The 16,504-nt window shown below is 45.1% G+C and overlaps 1 protein-coding gene across 8 annotated transcripts in view; it reads left to right on the top strand.

The window, feature by feature from the left end:
• Positions 1-16,504, top strand: part of ABLIM3 (actin binding LIM protein family member 3) — a 137,958-nt gene that overhangs the window by 71,332 nt on the left and 50,122 nt on the right. For all 8 annotated transcript variants that reach the window (XM_025292448.3, XM_044947494.2, XM_044947493.2 and 5 more), the window contains 2 exons: positions 6,043-6,169; positions 10,216-10,309. In XM_025292448.3, the coding sequence (XP_025148233.1) occupies positions 6,043-6,169; positions 10,216-10,309 (221 nt within the window). The remainder of the gene's footprint in view (positions 1-6,042; positions 6,170-10,215; positions 10,310-16,504) is intronic.

Genomic DNA, 16,504 nt, shown 5'->3' with positions numbered 1-16,504 from the left:
AAAAAAAAATGTGGAATAGGTGTGCCAGAATTCTCCGGAGGAATTAGCAGGCCTTCCCTACATCAGAGATACTGCTTCTGACCTCATATCAGAGATTGGATAATGTACAGAGTATGAGTTAAAAACCATGAGAATGTGGAATAATAATGATAAGAAGCACTTATTGGGTACATACATGCCCAGCACTGTGCAAAGTCCTTCCAGGCCTGACTTCAGTTCATCTTTACACCAGTCATGTTCAGATGAGGAAGCTGGACCTGAACAGTTGTACAACTAATCAGCTGGGGAGCTGGGATTCTCCCCTTGGCCAGCCTCCCTCCACTCACTCTAACCTCTCAGCTCAACCTCTAACCACTATACTGTACCATCTCCTAAATTTTAATTCAAGATGCCAATTCATACCAGATGTGTCACTGCAACTTAAAGAGATGGAGCTCATCTCTTTTGTGGCCACAAAAGGATGCAACTCTTTGAGTAAGGTTTATTGAAAGGATAGACAATGGTGGTGGTAGCCAGTAACTTCTCTATCTCCACGGAATCTACAAGTGAATTTGCTCAGACCGTGTCAAGCAAGGAAAAGTGAAGTGCAGGAGATAAAGGAGAAGAGAGAAACTGTAGTTGTCATAGAAGATTTGAAGAAACACATTTAGGGTAAGAGGTAGATAATCCTTGGTTGCTTAAAAGAGGGGGTGTCGCAAGAATTCAGGCCTCAGCTTCATATTAAAAAGGCCATCATGACAGTCATACCTGTCCAGAGGCAAGAGGGGGTGAGCTGCTTACCCCGGAAGGCAGTGATTTACAGGAAGGTGCCCACCTGTTGAGAATGCTGAGGATTACTGTGCTGGGTGAGACTTTGATGTAAACTCTGAGCCTCTGTGGAATCATTTAACCCTATCAAGAAAGCCCACAGAGACACAAATTCAGCACCTATGGCCTAGAAAGCTGGACCAGATGCCTGAGCTCTCGGGTTTTCCTATACAGAGCATGGACAAGTCATTTCAGAGGTACTGACCTCTAGACAATGACATTCTGAAGACTGTGATGATTGGGATGGAGTGGAAGTTGACTTATTCCAGGGGAAAAGAAAGAAATCCTAAACCTGTTCTACCAGCCCCCGTTTGAAGCCCTGGGACTTGAAGCATTTCTCAATAGGAGACCTTCTTGCCCCCAGCTTGTGCTAAGAGACATTAGAAAGGTGCTGTGTAGCCAAGAGGCATGGACTATGGGAGCTGACTCATACACACACTTCATCAGGGCCTAGACTTTCCACAGCTTGCTGGACACACCCCCTTCCTAGAGGCACAGATGCCTCATCTCTTCTCCAGGACTGGCTTCGAGCTGGATGAGAGAGCTTCAGCCAACCTCTCCCAACTTGCTGTGTGTCTCTCTCCTCCTCTACTGCTCCCAAGTGTGCATTTGCCTTTGGTGCCAAGAAGGGGGCCTGTGCTCTGGTAAACATTGACCCTTGACCCTTTCCTCCTCCAGAGTGGGACATCCGGTCAGCTAAGCCTGAATTCCCAGCATCTCCCAAGTACCTCTGACCTGCCTCCATTTCCTGCCCCTCCCTAGACGTTATTGAGCAACAAGCAGCCTCTGGGCCCCCCTACATTCTATTGGCCTCAGTGCATGATCCAGGGTGATGGAAACGGAGAGCAAGGGTGCCTTTCTGCTCTGGAACAACCTCATCAGACTCTTTGACCCTCACTGCTTGGGGAGGCAGATGTTTGGTTTGTTCAGTGTAGTTCAGTTCAGTCACTCAGTCGTGTCCAACTCTTTGCAACCCCATGAATTGCAGCACGCCAGGCCTCCCTGTCCATCACCAACTCCCGGAGTTCACTCAAACTCACGTCCATCGAGTCAGTGATGCCATCCAGCCATCTCATCCTCTGTCGTCCCCTTCTCCCCCTGCCCCCAATCGCTCCCAGGTTCAGAGTCTTTTCTAATGAGTCAACTCTTCGCATGAGGTGGCCAAAGTACTGGAGTTTCAGCTTTAGCATCATTCCTTTCAAAGAACACCCAGGACCGATCTCCTTTAAAATGGATTGGTTGGATCTTCTTGCAGTCCAAGGGACTCTCAAGAGTCTTCTCCAACACCACGGTTCAAAAGCATCAATTCTTCGGCACTCAGCTTTCTTCACAGTCCAACTCGCACATCCATACATGACCACTGGAAAAACCATAGCCTTGACTAGATGGACCTTTGTTGGCAAAGTAATGTCTCTGCTTTTGAATATGCTATCTAGGTTGGTCATAACTTTCCTTCCAAGGAGTACGTGTCTTAATTTCATGGCTGCAAGTCACCATCTACAGTGATTTTGGAGCCCAAAAAAATAAAGTCTGACACTATTTCCACTGTTACCCCATCTATTTGCCATGAAGTGATGGGACCAGATGCCTTGATCTTCGTTTTCTGAATGTTGAGCTTTAAGCCAACTTTTTCACTCTCCACTTTCACTTTCATCAAGAGGCTTTTTAGTTCCTCTTCACTTTCTGCCATAAGGGTGGTGTCATCTGCATATCTGAGGTTATTGATATTTCTCCCGGCAATCTTGATTCCAGCTTGTGTTTCCTCCAGCCCAGCGTTTCTCATGATGTACTCTGATTAGAAGTTAAATAAGCAGGGTGACAATATACAGCCTTGATGAACTCCTTTTCCTATTTGGAACCAGTCTGTTGTTCCATGTCCAGTTCTAACTGTTGCTTCCTGACCTGCATATAGGTTTCTCAAGAGGCAGGTCAGGTGGTCTGGTATTCCAATCTCTTTCAGAATTTCCCACAGTTTATTGTGATCCACACAGTCAAAGGCTTTGGCATAGTCAATAAAGCAGAAATAGATGGTTTTCTGGAACTCTCTTGCTTTTTCCATGATCCAGCGGATGTTGGCAATTTGATCTCTGGTTCCTCTGCCTTTTCTAAAACCAGCTTGAATATCTGGAAGTTCACGGTTCATGTACTGCTGAAGCCTAGCTTGGAGAATTTTGAGCATTACTTTACTAGCATGTGAGATGAGTGCAATTGTGTGGTAGTTTGAGCATTCTTTGGCATTGCCGTTCTTTGGGATTGGAATGAAAACTGCCCTTTTCCAGTCCTGTGGCCACTGCTGAGTTTTCCAAATTTGCTGGCATATTGAGTGCAGCACTTTCACAGCATCATCTTTCAGGATTTGAAAGAGCTCAACTGAAATGCCATCACCTCCACTAGCTTTGTTCATAGTGATGTGTTCTAAGGCCCACTTGACTTCACATTCCAGGATGTCTGGCTCTAGGTGAGTGATCACACCATCGTGATTATCTTGGTTGTGAAGATCTTTTTGTACAGTTCTTCTGTGTATTCTTGCCACCTCTTCTTAATATCTTCTGCTTCTGTTAGATCCATACCATCTCTGTCCTTTATTGAACCCATCTTTGCATGAAATGTTCCCTTGGTATCTCTAATTTTCTTGAAGAGATCTCTAGTCTTTCCCATTCTGTTGTTTTCCTCTATTTCTTTGCTTTGATCTCTGAGGAAGGCTTTCTTATCTCTTCTTGCTATTCTTTGGAACTCTGCATTCAGATGCTTATATCTTTCCTTTTCTACTTTGCTTTTCGCTTCTCTTCTTTTCACAGCTATTTGTAAGGCCTCCCCAGACAGCCATTTTGCTTTTTTGCATTTCTTTTCCATGGGGATGGTCTTGATCCCTGTCTCCTGTACAATGTCACGAACCTCATTCCATAGTTCATCAGGCACTCTATCTATCAGATCTAGTCCTTTAAATCTATTTCTCACTTCTACTGTATAATGATAAGGGATTTGATTTAGGTCATACCTGAATGGTCTAGTGGTTTTCCCTACTTTCTTCAATTTAAGTCTGAATTTGGCAATAAGGAGTTCATAATCTGAGCCACAGTCAGCTCCCGGTCTTATTTTTGTTGACTGTATAGAGCTTCTCCATCTTTGGCTGCAAAGAATATAATCAGTCTGACTTTGGTGTTGACCATCTGGTGATGTCCATGTGTAGAGTCTTCTCTTGTGTTGTTGGAAGAGGGTGTTTGCTATGACCAGTGTGTTCTCTTGGCAAAACTCTATTAGTCTTTGCCCTGCTTCATTCCATATTCCAAGGCCAAATTTGCCTGTTACTCCAGGTGTTTCTTGAGTTCCTACTTTTGCATTCCAGTCCCCTATAATGAAAAGGACATCTTTTTGGGGTGTTAGTTCTAAAAGGTCTTGTAGGCCTTCATAGAACCATTCAACTTCATAGAATCATTCAACTGTTCCAGCTTCAGCATTACTCGTTAGGGCATGGACTTGGATTACTGTGATATTGAATGGTTTGCCTTGGAAACGAACAGAGATCATTCTGTCGTTTTTGAGATTGCATCCAAGTACTGCATTTCGGACTCTAAGAGAGGAGGTGTGCGTGGTAAGTTATATCCTTTGCCTGGGTGCTAGGAGGGCTGCTCATTCAGCACATCTGCTCTAAGTTCTTACTGTGTGTTGAACATGGTGCTAGGCAAGAGAATAGGTTTAACCAAAAGCACACAAATCACAAACCATTGAGCATGTGAGCCTAAAGGTGAGAAAAAGTAGAGCCTAAGCTTGGAGCAGGGATTCTCAAACTCTGCTGTGCTTGCAGATCTTGAGAAAATTCAGTGACAAGGGCTCTATTTCCAAAATATATAAAACAGCTCACGCAGTTCAATATGAAAAAAATAACCCAGTCAGAAAAACGGGTAAAAGAACTAAATAGAAATTTCTCCAAAGAAAACATACAGATGGCCAACAGGCACACAAAAAGTTGCTCAAACTTTTTGCATTTTAGAGAAAGGCAAATCAAAACTATAATGACGTGTCACTTCACATCGGTCAGAATGGCTGTCATGAAAACATCTGCAAGTGACAAATGCTGGAGAGGCTGTGGAGAAAAGGGAACTCTCCTTCACTGTTGGTGGGAATGTAAATTGATACAGCCACTGTGAAGATCAATATGGAGGTTCCTCAAAAAAACTAAAGATAGAGCTATGGTATGATCCAGGAATTCCACCCCTGGGCATTTACCTGGAGAAAACTCTAATTTAAAAAGATACATGCCCTTCAGTGTTCATTGCAGCACTATTCACAGTAGCCAAGACATGCAAGCAATCTAAATGTCCATCAACAGATAATGGATACAGAAGATGTGGTGTATATATACAACGGAATATTCCTCAGCCATAAAAAAGAATGAAATAATGCTACTTGCGGCAACATGAATGGACCTAGAGATTATCACAGTAAGTGAAATAAGTCAGAGAAAGACAAATATCATATGATATCACAATACAAATGATTTACAAAACAGAAACAGACTCGCAGGCATAGGAAAACTTACAGTTAACAAAGGAGAAAGAGATAAATTAGGGTTTGGGGATTAAAAGATACACTCTACTACATGTAAAATAGATTAGCAACAAGACCTACTGTATAGCACAGGGAACTATATTTAATCCCTGTAACAACCTATAATAGAAAAGAACCTGACAAAAAATATATTACGTGTGTGTGTGTGTGTGTGTGTAACTGAATCACTTTGCTGTTACCTGAAATGAATACAACGTTGTAAATCAAGTGTATTTCAATAAAAATAAAATAGTTAAAAATAAAAATCCAGCTGATCTGGATGGGGCCCACATTTCTACACATTTGCAGTTTCCCAGGTGACACTGACGCTGCAGGTCCCCAGGTCACAGAGAGTTGCATGAGCTTTGTTAGCAACCTGCAAACAGGCTAGGAGCAGTTCAGGGTCCGCGCTGGATGAACCATGGTCAGGATGACCAGCAAGGAACTTTCTGGAGGAACCCTATGAGGTCTTTCTTTCTCCCTCACACCAGGACCCCTTGTCAAGAGGCCAGGGTGCCTTTGGCCTTTCGCTTACCTGACATAGTCTCGACTGGCCCTGGTACCTAGGTGGGAGCAGTTACAGAAAAGCCAGCGTTCAGGAGGGGTTGCCTAGACTCGGGTGCGAGACGACAGCAAGGGTCCCAGGGCCCAAGGTGCTTTGCTCATCGGGTCCTCCTGTCTTTGCAGACTGCGCTGGGTGCAAGGAGGAGATCAAGCATGGCCAGTCGCTCCTGGCACTGGACAAGCAGTGGCACGTCAGCTGCTTCAAATGCCAGACCTGCAGCGTCATCCTCACTGGGGAGTACATCAGCAAGTAGGTCTCTCCCCCGCCCCGCCTGCCTGACCTCTGCATGGCCCAGGCCTGGCCCCACATGGCCCTTGGCCTGAGTCACCAGCAGCATCTCCCTCCATTTCTGTCTGGCTGCCACACTCCTGCCACAAATGGCACCCCACTCACCTTGGGCCCTCACTTGGTGCTTCCTCTGTTCTGAGATGCTCTGCTCTGTTCTGAGCATGTTGCTCCTCCCCTTCCTCTGGTCTCAGGTCCCATACCCTCCCCTCAGAACTGGGTTCATACCACCTCTTACAGGCCCTCCACATTGGCCCTCCCATTGGCCCTCATCGGCCCTATTGGTTTCCTTCGGGTAGGTCAGCACCATTTGCGATTGTATATTTAACCATGTTACTTTTTTAATAAGGATAATAATATTAGCTGTCATTTATTGAGCTTTTAGTATGGACAAGGAATGTAATAACTGCTCTGTACAAGTTATCACATTAAGCCCCATGACTACCCCCATGAGGTGTTAACCCCTATTTGAAAAGCTGCAGAAACTGAGTCTCAGGAAGTTATTGCTGCAGTGATTATATTTAGTGTCTGTCCTCACCAGGGTGGGACTTTGTTTAATTCACTGCAGCCTGTAGCACAATGCCTGACCCAAAGTCGATAATACAGCTGTTGAATGAAATGAGATAAGAGATGATGGACACACAGTTGTCAGGAGAGATGGCCTAGCCCCGACACTGAACACTAGACAAGGCCCCTTGTGCCAGGCCCTTATGACCATATTTACATACTCAAGTACCTAAAAAAAAATTAGGGCCACTAGCCCTCAGAACTTTTTACACTATGATCCAGACATTTTCTAGTATCACTCTCTGACCTGATGCTAGGATGTAGTAAGCATTAAAGTTGTAGCATGCATGGTTCTGCTGTCAAGAAATAAGAGAGACAGGCTATATGCATAAAATATGATGACTCCAGGGTACTTGTGATTCAGAGCTCAAGAGAAGTTCTGTTCTTTAAGACCTTTCCAATCAGAAGTGACAGAAAACCCAACTCAAACTCCCTGAATGCAAAAACGGGAGTTTATTGACTCATAGAAATGGGAAGGCCAGTGGCATTCTGGCTTCTGGCATGGCTGAATCCAGAGGCTTAAAGCTGTCATTAGCCCTTCAGAAGCCCCACCCTCTCCCCAGTCTTTCTTGTCTCTCTCAGCTCTGCCTTCCTCTGTGTCTGATTCATTCTCAAGCAGGACCTCCCCAATTGGTAGCAAAGATGATTACCAACAACTCCAAGCTTTGTTTCTAGCAGCTTCATAAACCTGGCAAAGAAAGAGAGGCCTCTTTCCCAAGAACTCCAGCAAAAGTCCCACAACTGCCTCTGATTTGGCCTCCACTGGGTCACATGACAATCCCTGACCAATCACTGGCCAGAAGGATCTAAACCCTTGAGTCAGAGAGCAGCCCTTTGTAATTGTGAGTGGGAAGGGGTGGTTCCCAGAACTCAGGCAACGTACTGCTGCTATCAAAAAGGGAGGTAGGTACTAGCCAAACAACTCTTGTCTGTGTCAGAGGTCTAAGTCACAGGCTGTGGCTGTGACTGTTCACTTCTAAATAGCAGAAGTGGTATCTGGAATATGTGAGAGCTTTATTGAAGATGGTAATATTTGGGCTGGACCTTGAAAAGGGGTATAAGATTTGAAAATGCAAAGGAGAGCTTGTAGCCAGAATGCCCAGCCTGAGCAAGAGCAGGGAGTTGCTGGCCACATCCATCCTGTTTGCTGAAACTCAGGTGTGTGCACAGGTGAAGTCCAAGGCTGCAGAGGTGAGTTGAGGTCACAGCCTGAGTGCTTTGAACACATATTAGTGGGAGTTTGGCATGCACCTCTGTGCCTACCAAGTAAGGTGTTCCCTTGATGAGATGCCAGCCAGGAGTCCTTGAGTCTGTGAGTTCAAGTCCAAATTCTCTGGGGCAGTAAGGGTTTACTCAGAGCTCCTTATGAGCAGGTCCAACCCAGATTATCTACCACACTTTAGGCCTCTGCAGCTGGTCTCTGGGCTCTTCATCCATCTGCCAGCAGAGTGGAAGGTGCTTAGCAGGGCTGGCTCTGGTATTGATGCCCAGGTTAGAAGCCCAGCCCACTTGACCTCAGCAAGAGACTCAGCTTCTCCGAGTCTCAGTTTTCTTCATTTATAGAAACAGGGCTAAAAAGAAGAACCCTCATAGGGTTCAGAGATCTGTGCTTTGTACCTAATCAATACCCAGTAAATATTAATTTTTACACTCTGCCTCTTTTTAGAATCATGTATGTCTAATTCCCAAAGGCCTCACCCAGCAGCAGACAGTGCTTCCCAGGCATGCATGGGGAGCTTGTCAAGATGCATATTCCCCGGGCCCAAATTAGGAGGTGTTGGCATTTATACCCAAATTTTGCTGGTTCATTGCACCCACCTCCTGACAAATGACTTTATCCCCCTGCAGGGTTACCCTCCTACCCCACAGAGTGTGAAAGGGTTGAGGGTGAGGGAGGCTTGTCTCATGGACCCACAAACAACAGTGTCACCTCGTGACTTTGCTGAGCACCAGTCCTCAATGCTGCCTCTCCTTCAGGAAACACTGACAGCCCTGCTGCCCAGGGTGGGATCCCAGCAGTACCCGCAGGGCAGCAGCATGGATGTGCCTGGTCTAAGGCCTCTCTGCGTGTGCGTGAGTTCTGTCCCATACAGAAGATGTCATCGGCACCTCAGAGAGATATCATCAGATCTGGGCCTTAGAGCTAGGCTGGGCCCGAGCTGGGCTGAGTGCTTTGATGCCCCCAGTCATCTCCACATTGGCCCTTGAAAGCTGAACCCAGACATCCTTTGGGGACTCCTGTCAGCCATCATGGGGATCCCCCTAGGACAGGTGCTGTGCTGAGCCCTGGGACACCCTGGAGCCACATCCTTTAATTCTCATGACAGCCTGCTGAGAAAGCAGACCATGTGGATTTGAACCAGCACTAGATCATTTGAGTTGGGTTTTCTCATCCACACAATGGGAAGACCACTAATTCCAACCTCATAGGACTGCTGCAAGTATTAAATGAAATAACCTATGTAAAATACCATCAGAGAGCCCAACACATACCGAGCAGTAAATATCAATGGCTACTGTAGTAGGGGATAGTGTAAGAATAACTAACAATAATCTTATTACTGCCCAGTAAGTTATAAGCACTGGGCAAGATTGAGCACTTAGGAGATGACTGGGGAGGGCAAGGGTTCCTGTTTTCTACTGTTTCAAGAGCATAGTCATATGATTCTTTTTGTACCAGTGTTTTGTTAGAAAAGGAACCCTTGCTGCTGCTGCTAAGTCACTTCAGTCATGTCCGACTCTGTGCGACCCCATAGATGGCAGCCCACTAGGCTCCTCTGTCCCTGGGATTCTCCAGGCAAGAATACTGGAGTGGGTTGCCATTTCCTTCTCCAATGCGTGAAAGTGAAGTTGCTCAATTGTATCCAAGTCTTAGCAACCCCATGGACTGGAGCCTACCAGGCTCCTCCGTCCATGGGATTTTCCAGGCAAGAGTACTGGAGTGGGGTGCCATATGCAAAAAATTGATCACATTGATGACCTCCTGGAAGGGAAACTGGGAGAGACTGAGAGGAGGGTACAGACTTTTCCCCTTGTGCCTTTGCAGTGTGCCAAATGCAGATATTACCTATTCTAAATGGAAGCTTTATTTTTTAAATGACCTTTTAAAAGAGTCCTTTAGGGTAAAGGGAAGAGATTAGGTCTGGAAAACCTGAGGAGACAGCAAGGAAGAAGAGTGAGGGACCCTCACAGCCAACAGCAAACAGTACTTTCCAGGCATGCGTGGGGAGTTTGTCAAGATGCAGATTCCCCAGCCCTCTCACCCCAGGGACTGTCTGATCCTATAGATCTGAGGGGTGTCTGGGCAGTTTTTGCACTTGGAACAGCTACCTGAGTGCTTCTAATCTTGGTCCAGTCACAGTTATCTTTGGGTCTGGGAAGTTCCACGTGACACCCCCGCGGACCCCCCTAATTTCCTCTTCCTGTGTGGATTTCCTCTGCAGGGATGGCGTTCCGTACTGTGAGTCTGACTACCACTCCCAGTTTGGCATTAAGTGCGAGACTTGTGACCGATACATCAGCGGCAGGGTCTTGGAGGTGAGTGGGTACAAGTACCTGTGAAGATGATTGAGCAGGTGGCCTATGACCCCACAGAGTAATCCCTGAAGAAGGGGAAAGTCACCCCACACCCCTTTTTCCTTAGCTTCTACCTCCTCTGCTTTCTCTACCTCAGCTTAGCTTGCTACATGACCTTGAGCAGATAACCTTGCTTCTCTAGGTACCCCTCAAATGAGAAGCTGGACGAAATTACTCCTTGTTCAAAAAATGTCGTGTTGGAAATATCAGTTGTTTCTCTGGATTCAGACCCAGATAGATTACTGGGGAGTGATAATTACGATTTTCTTCTTTGCCCTGCCTAAAGGATAGAGCCTTTATTTTTTTAAGCATTCGGTAATGTGCTGATTTATGAACCAGCTTGTCTAGCAGCCTGCTCCCTAAGCCCTTCTTTGGCTGGTCCATCACCATGGCAACAACTTTCCTCTGCTTCTGATGCACAGCTCGCTCTGCCAGTGACAGACTACCTGCAGCACCCATGCTGAGCCCCTCCCTGAGCCCCCATTCGCTGGCCTTCCTGGCCTTCCCTCCCACACTCTGGGCCCAGGCAGCTGTCTTCCTATGCCTTGGGATCACCCACCTTGAGGAGTCAGAAGCAGGAAAGAGTTTGGTGCAAATGAAAAGTAGTGGCCTAGCATTCTGTTCATACCAAGTCAAACAAGTAGAATCGAAATGTCATACATTCTTTTGCTAGGCAAAAATTCTAAAGTTTTCTGAAATATATACATTCTATTATACATTCTATTTATATATATGTATACAAAAGCTTTCTAATTTATATTCACTCAAAATTTTGATATAGTTTCATGTATTTTGGCATCTAGAATCACAGCTAAAAGTCTAGAAGATTTATTATCTTAGTGATTAAAATAACTTGAATGAGGCTTGAAACTCCTAACCCAGTTCTGAGAACATAAAGAAGTATTGTTGGTTAAAAAGACAGGAAATTAACATGTGATACAGTATTAATAACTAAAGTACAGATTTTGTTCATCTCAAAAAATGAAAAACAGTAGCCTAAGAGTACAAATAATTGGGTGCTAATATTGACTCAATTGCTTACTCATGCTCAGATTTTGGGGTGAGTGTCTGCCTTTCTAGTTCCACATTTTCTCATCTGACAGTGGCCGAGGGACAACAGACTGGGTCAGAGCTTACGAACAGAATCATTAATTCTGACAAAGCTGGCCGGGAGACCGAGGTTGCCTGGAGTTAGCAGCGTGTTGAGAAGGATCCTACAGCCTCAGCTCAGGAGAAAATGTAGCAGCCAGGAAGGGACTCTGAGGAGATGCAGTGTAGTTGAGCCCTGAGGGTGAGAAGGAAGCTGCCCTGTGAAGGGCTAGAGGAGGAATGAGCTTGACCCTTCCAGGGAACAGAGAAGAAGGCCAGTGTGGCTGAGTTCTATAAATCAGAGCTAGAGGAAGATGGAGTAGATCATAAAGGGCATATCATATCAATCTTTGTAGGCCTGTTTAGGAGTTTATGTTTTATAGTAAGTGCAGTGGAAATTCATTGGAGAATTTTAAACCAAAGAGCAACATTGTAAGATTTCCATTAAGAGACTATAGGGAATCAGAGAATAAGATAAATGCACGGAGTGGATAAGCCATCAGGCATTTCCAAGGAGCAGTAGGAGTGCAATGTGGAGAAAAAGCATGAAACAGAAGTACATGGAGGATTTGGGCCCAGGTTTCTGAGGCCTGATACCAGGGCGAGGCGTCTGTAATTCACAGGACAGCAGGGGTTGGGGAAAGGCCAAGCAGAAGTGACCTGCTTCAAGCTGCACCTTAGGGAGAATAACATGATGTCCACAGGCTAAATTTAAAGGAAAGAAACTGGAAGCAGGAGACCCGCAAGAAGACCTCGACCCCCACAAGGACTTGGGAGGTACAGTGGCAGTGGCAGGGTTAACCAGCCTGTCTACAACACTGTGGAAGTTGAATTCCAGTAGCTTTGCAGCCATGGGCCACTTGTAGATGCAGCCATCAAAGGAGAAGAGGCCAAAGGTTGAACCCAAGTGTCAGGCCCAGGTGAGAGGAAGTCTGGTGGTGCCATTGCAGAAGTGCAGATGGCAGGGAAAGACTGATCTGAGCAGAAACACATGAATTCCCTTTGGAATAGGAGTGTGGTTGAAATTCCAGGAAATTTTCAAGAGGGCAGTGAGAATGTGGACCAGAGGTGAGGGACAAAGCTCAGGCCTGGAGGGAACAGTCTCCAAAATGCTAAGATTTGAATAATAGTCAGCACCCTGGGAGTCATCAGGATTTCTTAGAGAAAGAGAAGAGGGCTGAAGATAACATGGGTAGTGGCAGCTTGCAGGAGTGCAGAAGGAGACTGAGAAGTCAGAAAAAGAGGAGGAGCGCCGGGGGATGCAGGATTGGGTGAGACTGGGGAGAGGTGGTGAGAGGACAGAACTCCAGAAAAGATGGAAAGTAAGTCAGAGTGTTGGGCAGATTCTGCAAGAGCAGTTAGTGATATGCAGGCTGAGAAAAAGCTGTGGGGTGTGGGACACGGTCACGTTCAGGAGAACCACTTGTCAGGTCTGCAGAATTGTGAGCAGGGGCACCCACAAGTAGTGGGGGTCAGTGGCCTGTTGTCATTCAGACTTTGAGTCATATCCGACTCTTTGTGACCCCATGGACTGCAGCATGCCAGGCTCCCCTGTCCTTTTCCATCTCCCAGAGCTTGATCAAACTCATGTCCACTGAGTCAGTGATGCCATCCATACATCTCATCCTCTGTCGTCCCCTTCTCTTCCTGCTTCAATCTTTCCCAGCATCTTTAATAGCATCATCTTTTAGGATTTGAAATAGCTCAACTGGAATTCCATTACCTCCACTAGCTTTGTTTTTAGTGATGCTTCCTAAGGCCCACTTGACTTTGCACTCCAGGATGTCTGGCTCTAGGTGAATGAGCACACCATCGTGGTTATCTGAGTCATGAAGATCTTTTTTGTATAGTTCTTCTGTGTATTCTTGCCACCTCTTCTTAGTATCTTCTGCTTCTATTAGGTCCACACTGTTTCTGTTCTTTATTGTGCCCATCTTTGCATGAAATGTTCCCTTGGTATCTCTAATTTTCTTGAAGAGATCTCTAGTCTTTCCCATTCTATTGTTTTCTTCTATTTCTTTGCATTGTTCACTTAGGAAGGCTTTCTTATCTCTCCTTGCTATTCTTTGGAACTCTGTATTCAGATGGGTATATCTTTCCTTTTCTCCTTTGTCTTTCATTTCTCTTCCTTTCTCAGCTATTTGTAAGGCCTCCTCGGACAACTATTTTGCGTTTTTGCATTTCTTTTTCTTGGGGCTGGTTTTTTTTGGGGGGGTGTTCTTTTTTTTTTTCTTTAATTTTATTTTATTTTTAAACCTCAAACATTGTATTAGTTTTGCCAAACATCAAAACGAATCCGCCACAGGTATACGACAGCCTCCTGTACAATGTTACGAACCTCCATCCGTAGTTCTTCAGGCAGTCTATCAGATCTCACCCCTTGAATCTATTTGTCAGTTCCACTGTATAATCATAAGGGATTTGATTCAGCTCATAATTGAATGGCCTAGTGGTTTTCCCTACTTTCTTCAATTTCAGTCTGAATTTTGCAATAAGGAGTTCATGATCTGAGCTACAGTCAGCTCCCAGTCTTGTTTTTTGCTGCCTGTTTAGAGTGTCTCCATCTTTGGCTGCAAAGAATATAAACAGTCTGATTTTGGTATTGACCATCTGGTAATGTCTATGTGTAGAGTTTTCTCTTGTGTTGTTGGAAGAGGATGTTTGCATATGACCAGTGCATTCTCTTAGCAAAACTCTGTTAGCCTTTGCCCTGCTTTATTTTGTACTCCAAGGCCAAACTTGCCTGTTACTCCAGGTATCTATTAACCATCTACTTTTGCCTTCCAGTCCCCTAAGATGAAAAGGACATCTTTTTTTTTGGTGTTAGTTCTAGAAGATCTTATAGGTCGTCATAGAACTGTTCGACTTCACCTTCTTTGGCATTAGTGGTTGGGGCATAGACTTGGATTATTGTAATATTGAATGGTTTGCCTTGGAAACAAACAGAGATAATTCTGTCATTTTTGAGATCGCACCCAAGTGCTGCATTTCAGACTCTTTCATTGACTGTGAGGGCTATTCCAATCTTTTTAAGGGATTCTTGCCCACAGTAGTAGATACAATGGTCATCTGAATTAAATTCGCCCATTCCAGTCCATTTTAGTTCACTGATTGCTAAAATGTCAATATTCACTTTTGCCACCTCCTGTTTGGCCCCTTCCAATGTACCTTGATCATGAATCTAACATTCCAGGTTCCTATGCAATGTTTTTCTTTACAGCATCAGACTTTACTTTCACCACCAGACACATCCATATGTCATTGGCATATGTCATTGAGAAATCATAAAAACAGACTTTTCTTTCCAGAAGGGAGAGACTACAGTTACACGCAGGGCCAGAGCCTCAGACACGAATTTGTCCCAGCATTTCCAGGCTGCTCTGAAATCATGTCAGCACCTGTCTTTCCCCCAAGTGTTACTGTCATTCAGCATTGTTGGAGCCCCCTCTTCTTGGGCAGCTCTTGTGACTGGGTTTCCATTGATTCCATTTGTATGAGGCTCCATTAGCATCTTGGATGTATTGATTTTTTTTTTTTTCCTTAGATCTGGAAGAGACTTTTGCCAGTCAACTAGTTCACCCTCCTTGCTTTACAGATGAGAAAAGTGAGCCCTGAGACATGTGGTTCTTTCCAAAGTCATATGCTGTATTTCTGGTAAAGACAGAGCTGATACCTAGGACTCCAGCCTCCTGTATTCCACACCAGTGCCCACAGCTCTCAGTTCTCCAGGGCCACTGACACAGTGGGATGTCGAGAAAATACACAGTTGGAGTTAAACAGACTTGAATTCGAGTTTTATCTCTTCTAGCCATGAAACCAAGCAAGTCTTTCTTTGAGTCTTAGAGTCTTTATCTATCAATGGAGAATACTACTGTTATTTAACTCCTAGTAGATATGCCAGTGTGAAATCATGGAAAATATATATAATAGTTTCTGCCCCTGGTTCCTGGCACAGAGCTCCTAAAACCCTTGTAATTTCCTAAGTGATAAGAACATGAGGAGCATATTTTGTTCTAACTTTTGGTTTTTGATCTCAGTTCCTGAACATAGAACTCCTAAACCCCTCAGAAATTTCTGAGCGATGGGACCATCTTTTGTTCTAATGAGGCCACTCATGGGCGGGGGCCGGTCACCAGAAAGATCAAGCCATGATTAGAAGCTTGAAGCTCTCAGCCCCGACTCCCATCCTCTGGGAAGGAGAAAGGGCCTAGAACTTGAGTTAGTGATGATCCTGTTGACATAAGGAAGCCTCTGTGAACATCCCGCGAGCACAGGGTTCAAAGAGTGTCCAGGTGGGTAAACACCCGAGGTTCTGGGAGAGTGGTACGCAGCGAGAGGGCATGGATGCCCCATGCCCCTCCCCATATACCTTGAACCTCTTCTGTCTGAATGTTCATCTCTATCATTCTATAACAAACCAGTAAACATAACTATTTCTTGAGTTCTTTGAGCCATTCCAACAAATTAATAAACCCTAGATGGGGGTCATGGGAACCCCAGTTTAATGCTGGTCAGTCAGAGATAGGTGACAACCTGGGACTTACTGACTGTTATCTAAATTGGGGTTAGGGGAGACAGTGATGTGGGGGAGACAGGTCTGAGCCCTTAACCTGTGGGGTCTGACACTCTGTCCAGGTAGAGCATCAGAATCAATTAAATTACAGGACACTCAGCTGGTGTCACAGAGACCTGCTTGGTGTGGGAGAGGAACAAACCCACACATCTGGTGTCAGAAGTATTATGAGTGTGGTAGTGGTCTGAGAGTAAGGGACAAACACAGGAGTGTGTTTTCCTTTATAGCTAGTCAGGACTGTCTTGCTTGCAAGTACAGAAACTATACTCAGAAACTACCTCAGACCAAAAAGGAAATTTATCAACTCCCATAGTGAAAAACCCAGGAGTCGTCCTTGCTTCAGGCACAGCTGGATCCAGCACTCACAAAAATGTGTTTGAATATCTTGCCCTCTTGGCGCAACTTTCTTCTGGGTTGGCTTTATCTCTTTCCTGTATGATGTGGAAATCGTCCGCCAGCATTTCCAGTGGAAGGAGAGCTTTCTCTTTCCTAAT

Source organism: Bubalus bubalis, chromosome 9 (assembly GCF_019923935.1).
Source record: "Bubalus bubalis isolate 160015118507 breed Murrah chromosome 9, NDDB_SH_1, whole genome shotgun sequence".
Lineage (NCBI taxonomy): Eukaryota > Metazoa > Chordata > Mammalia > Artiodactyla > Bovidae > Bubalus > Bubalus bubalis.
This window is presented reverse-complemented; position numbering and strand designations above follow the sequence as displayed.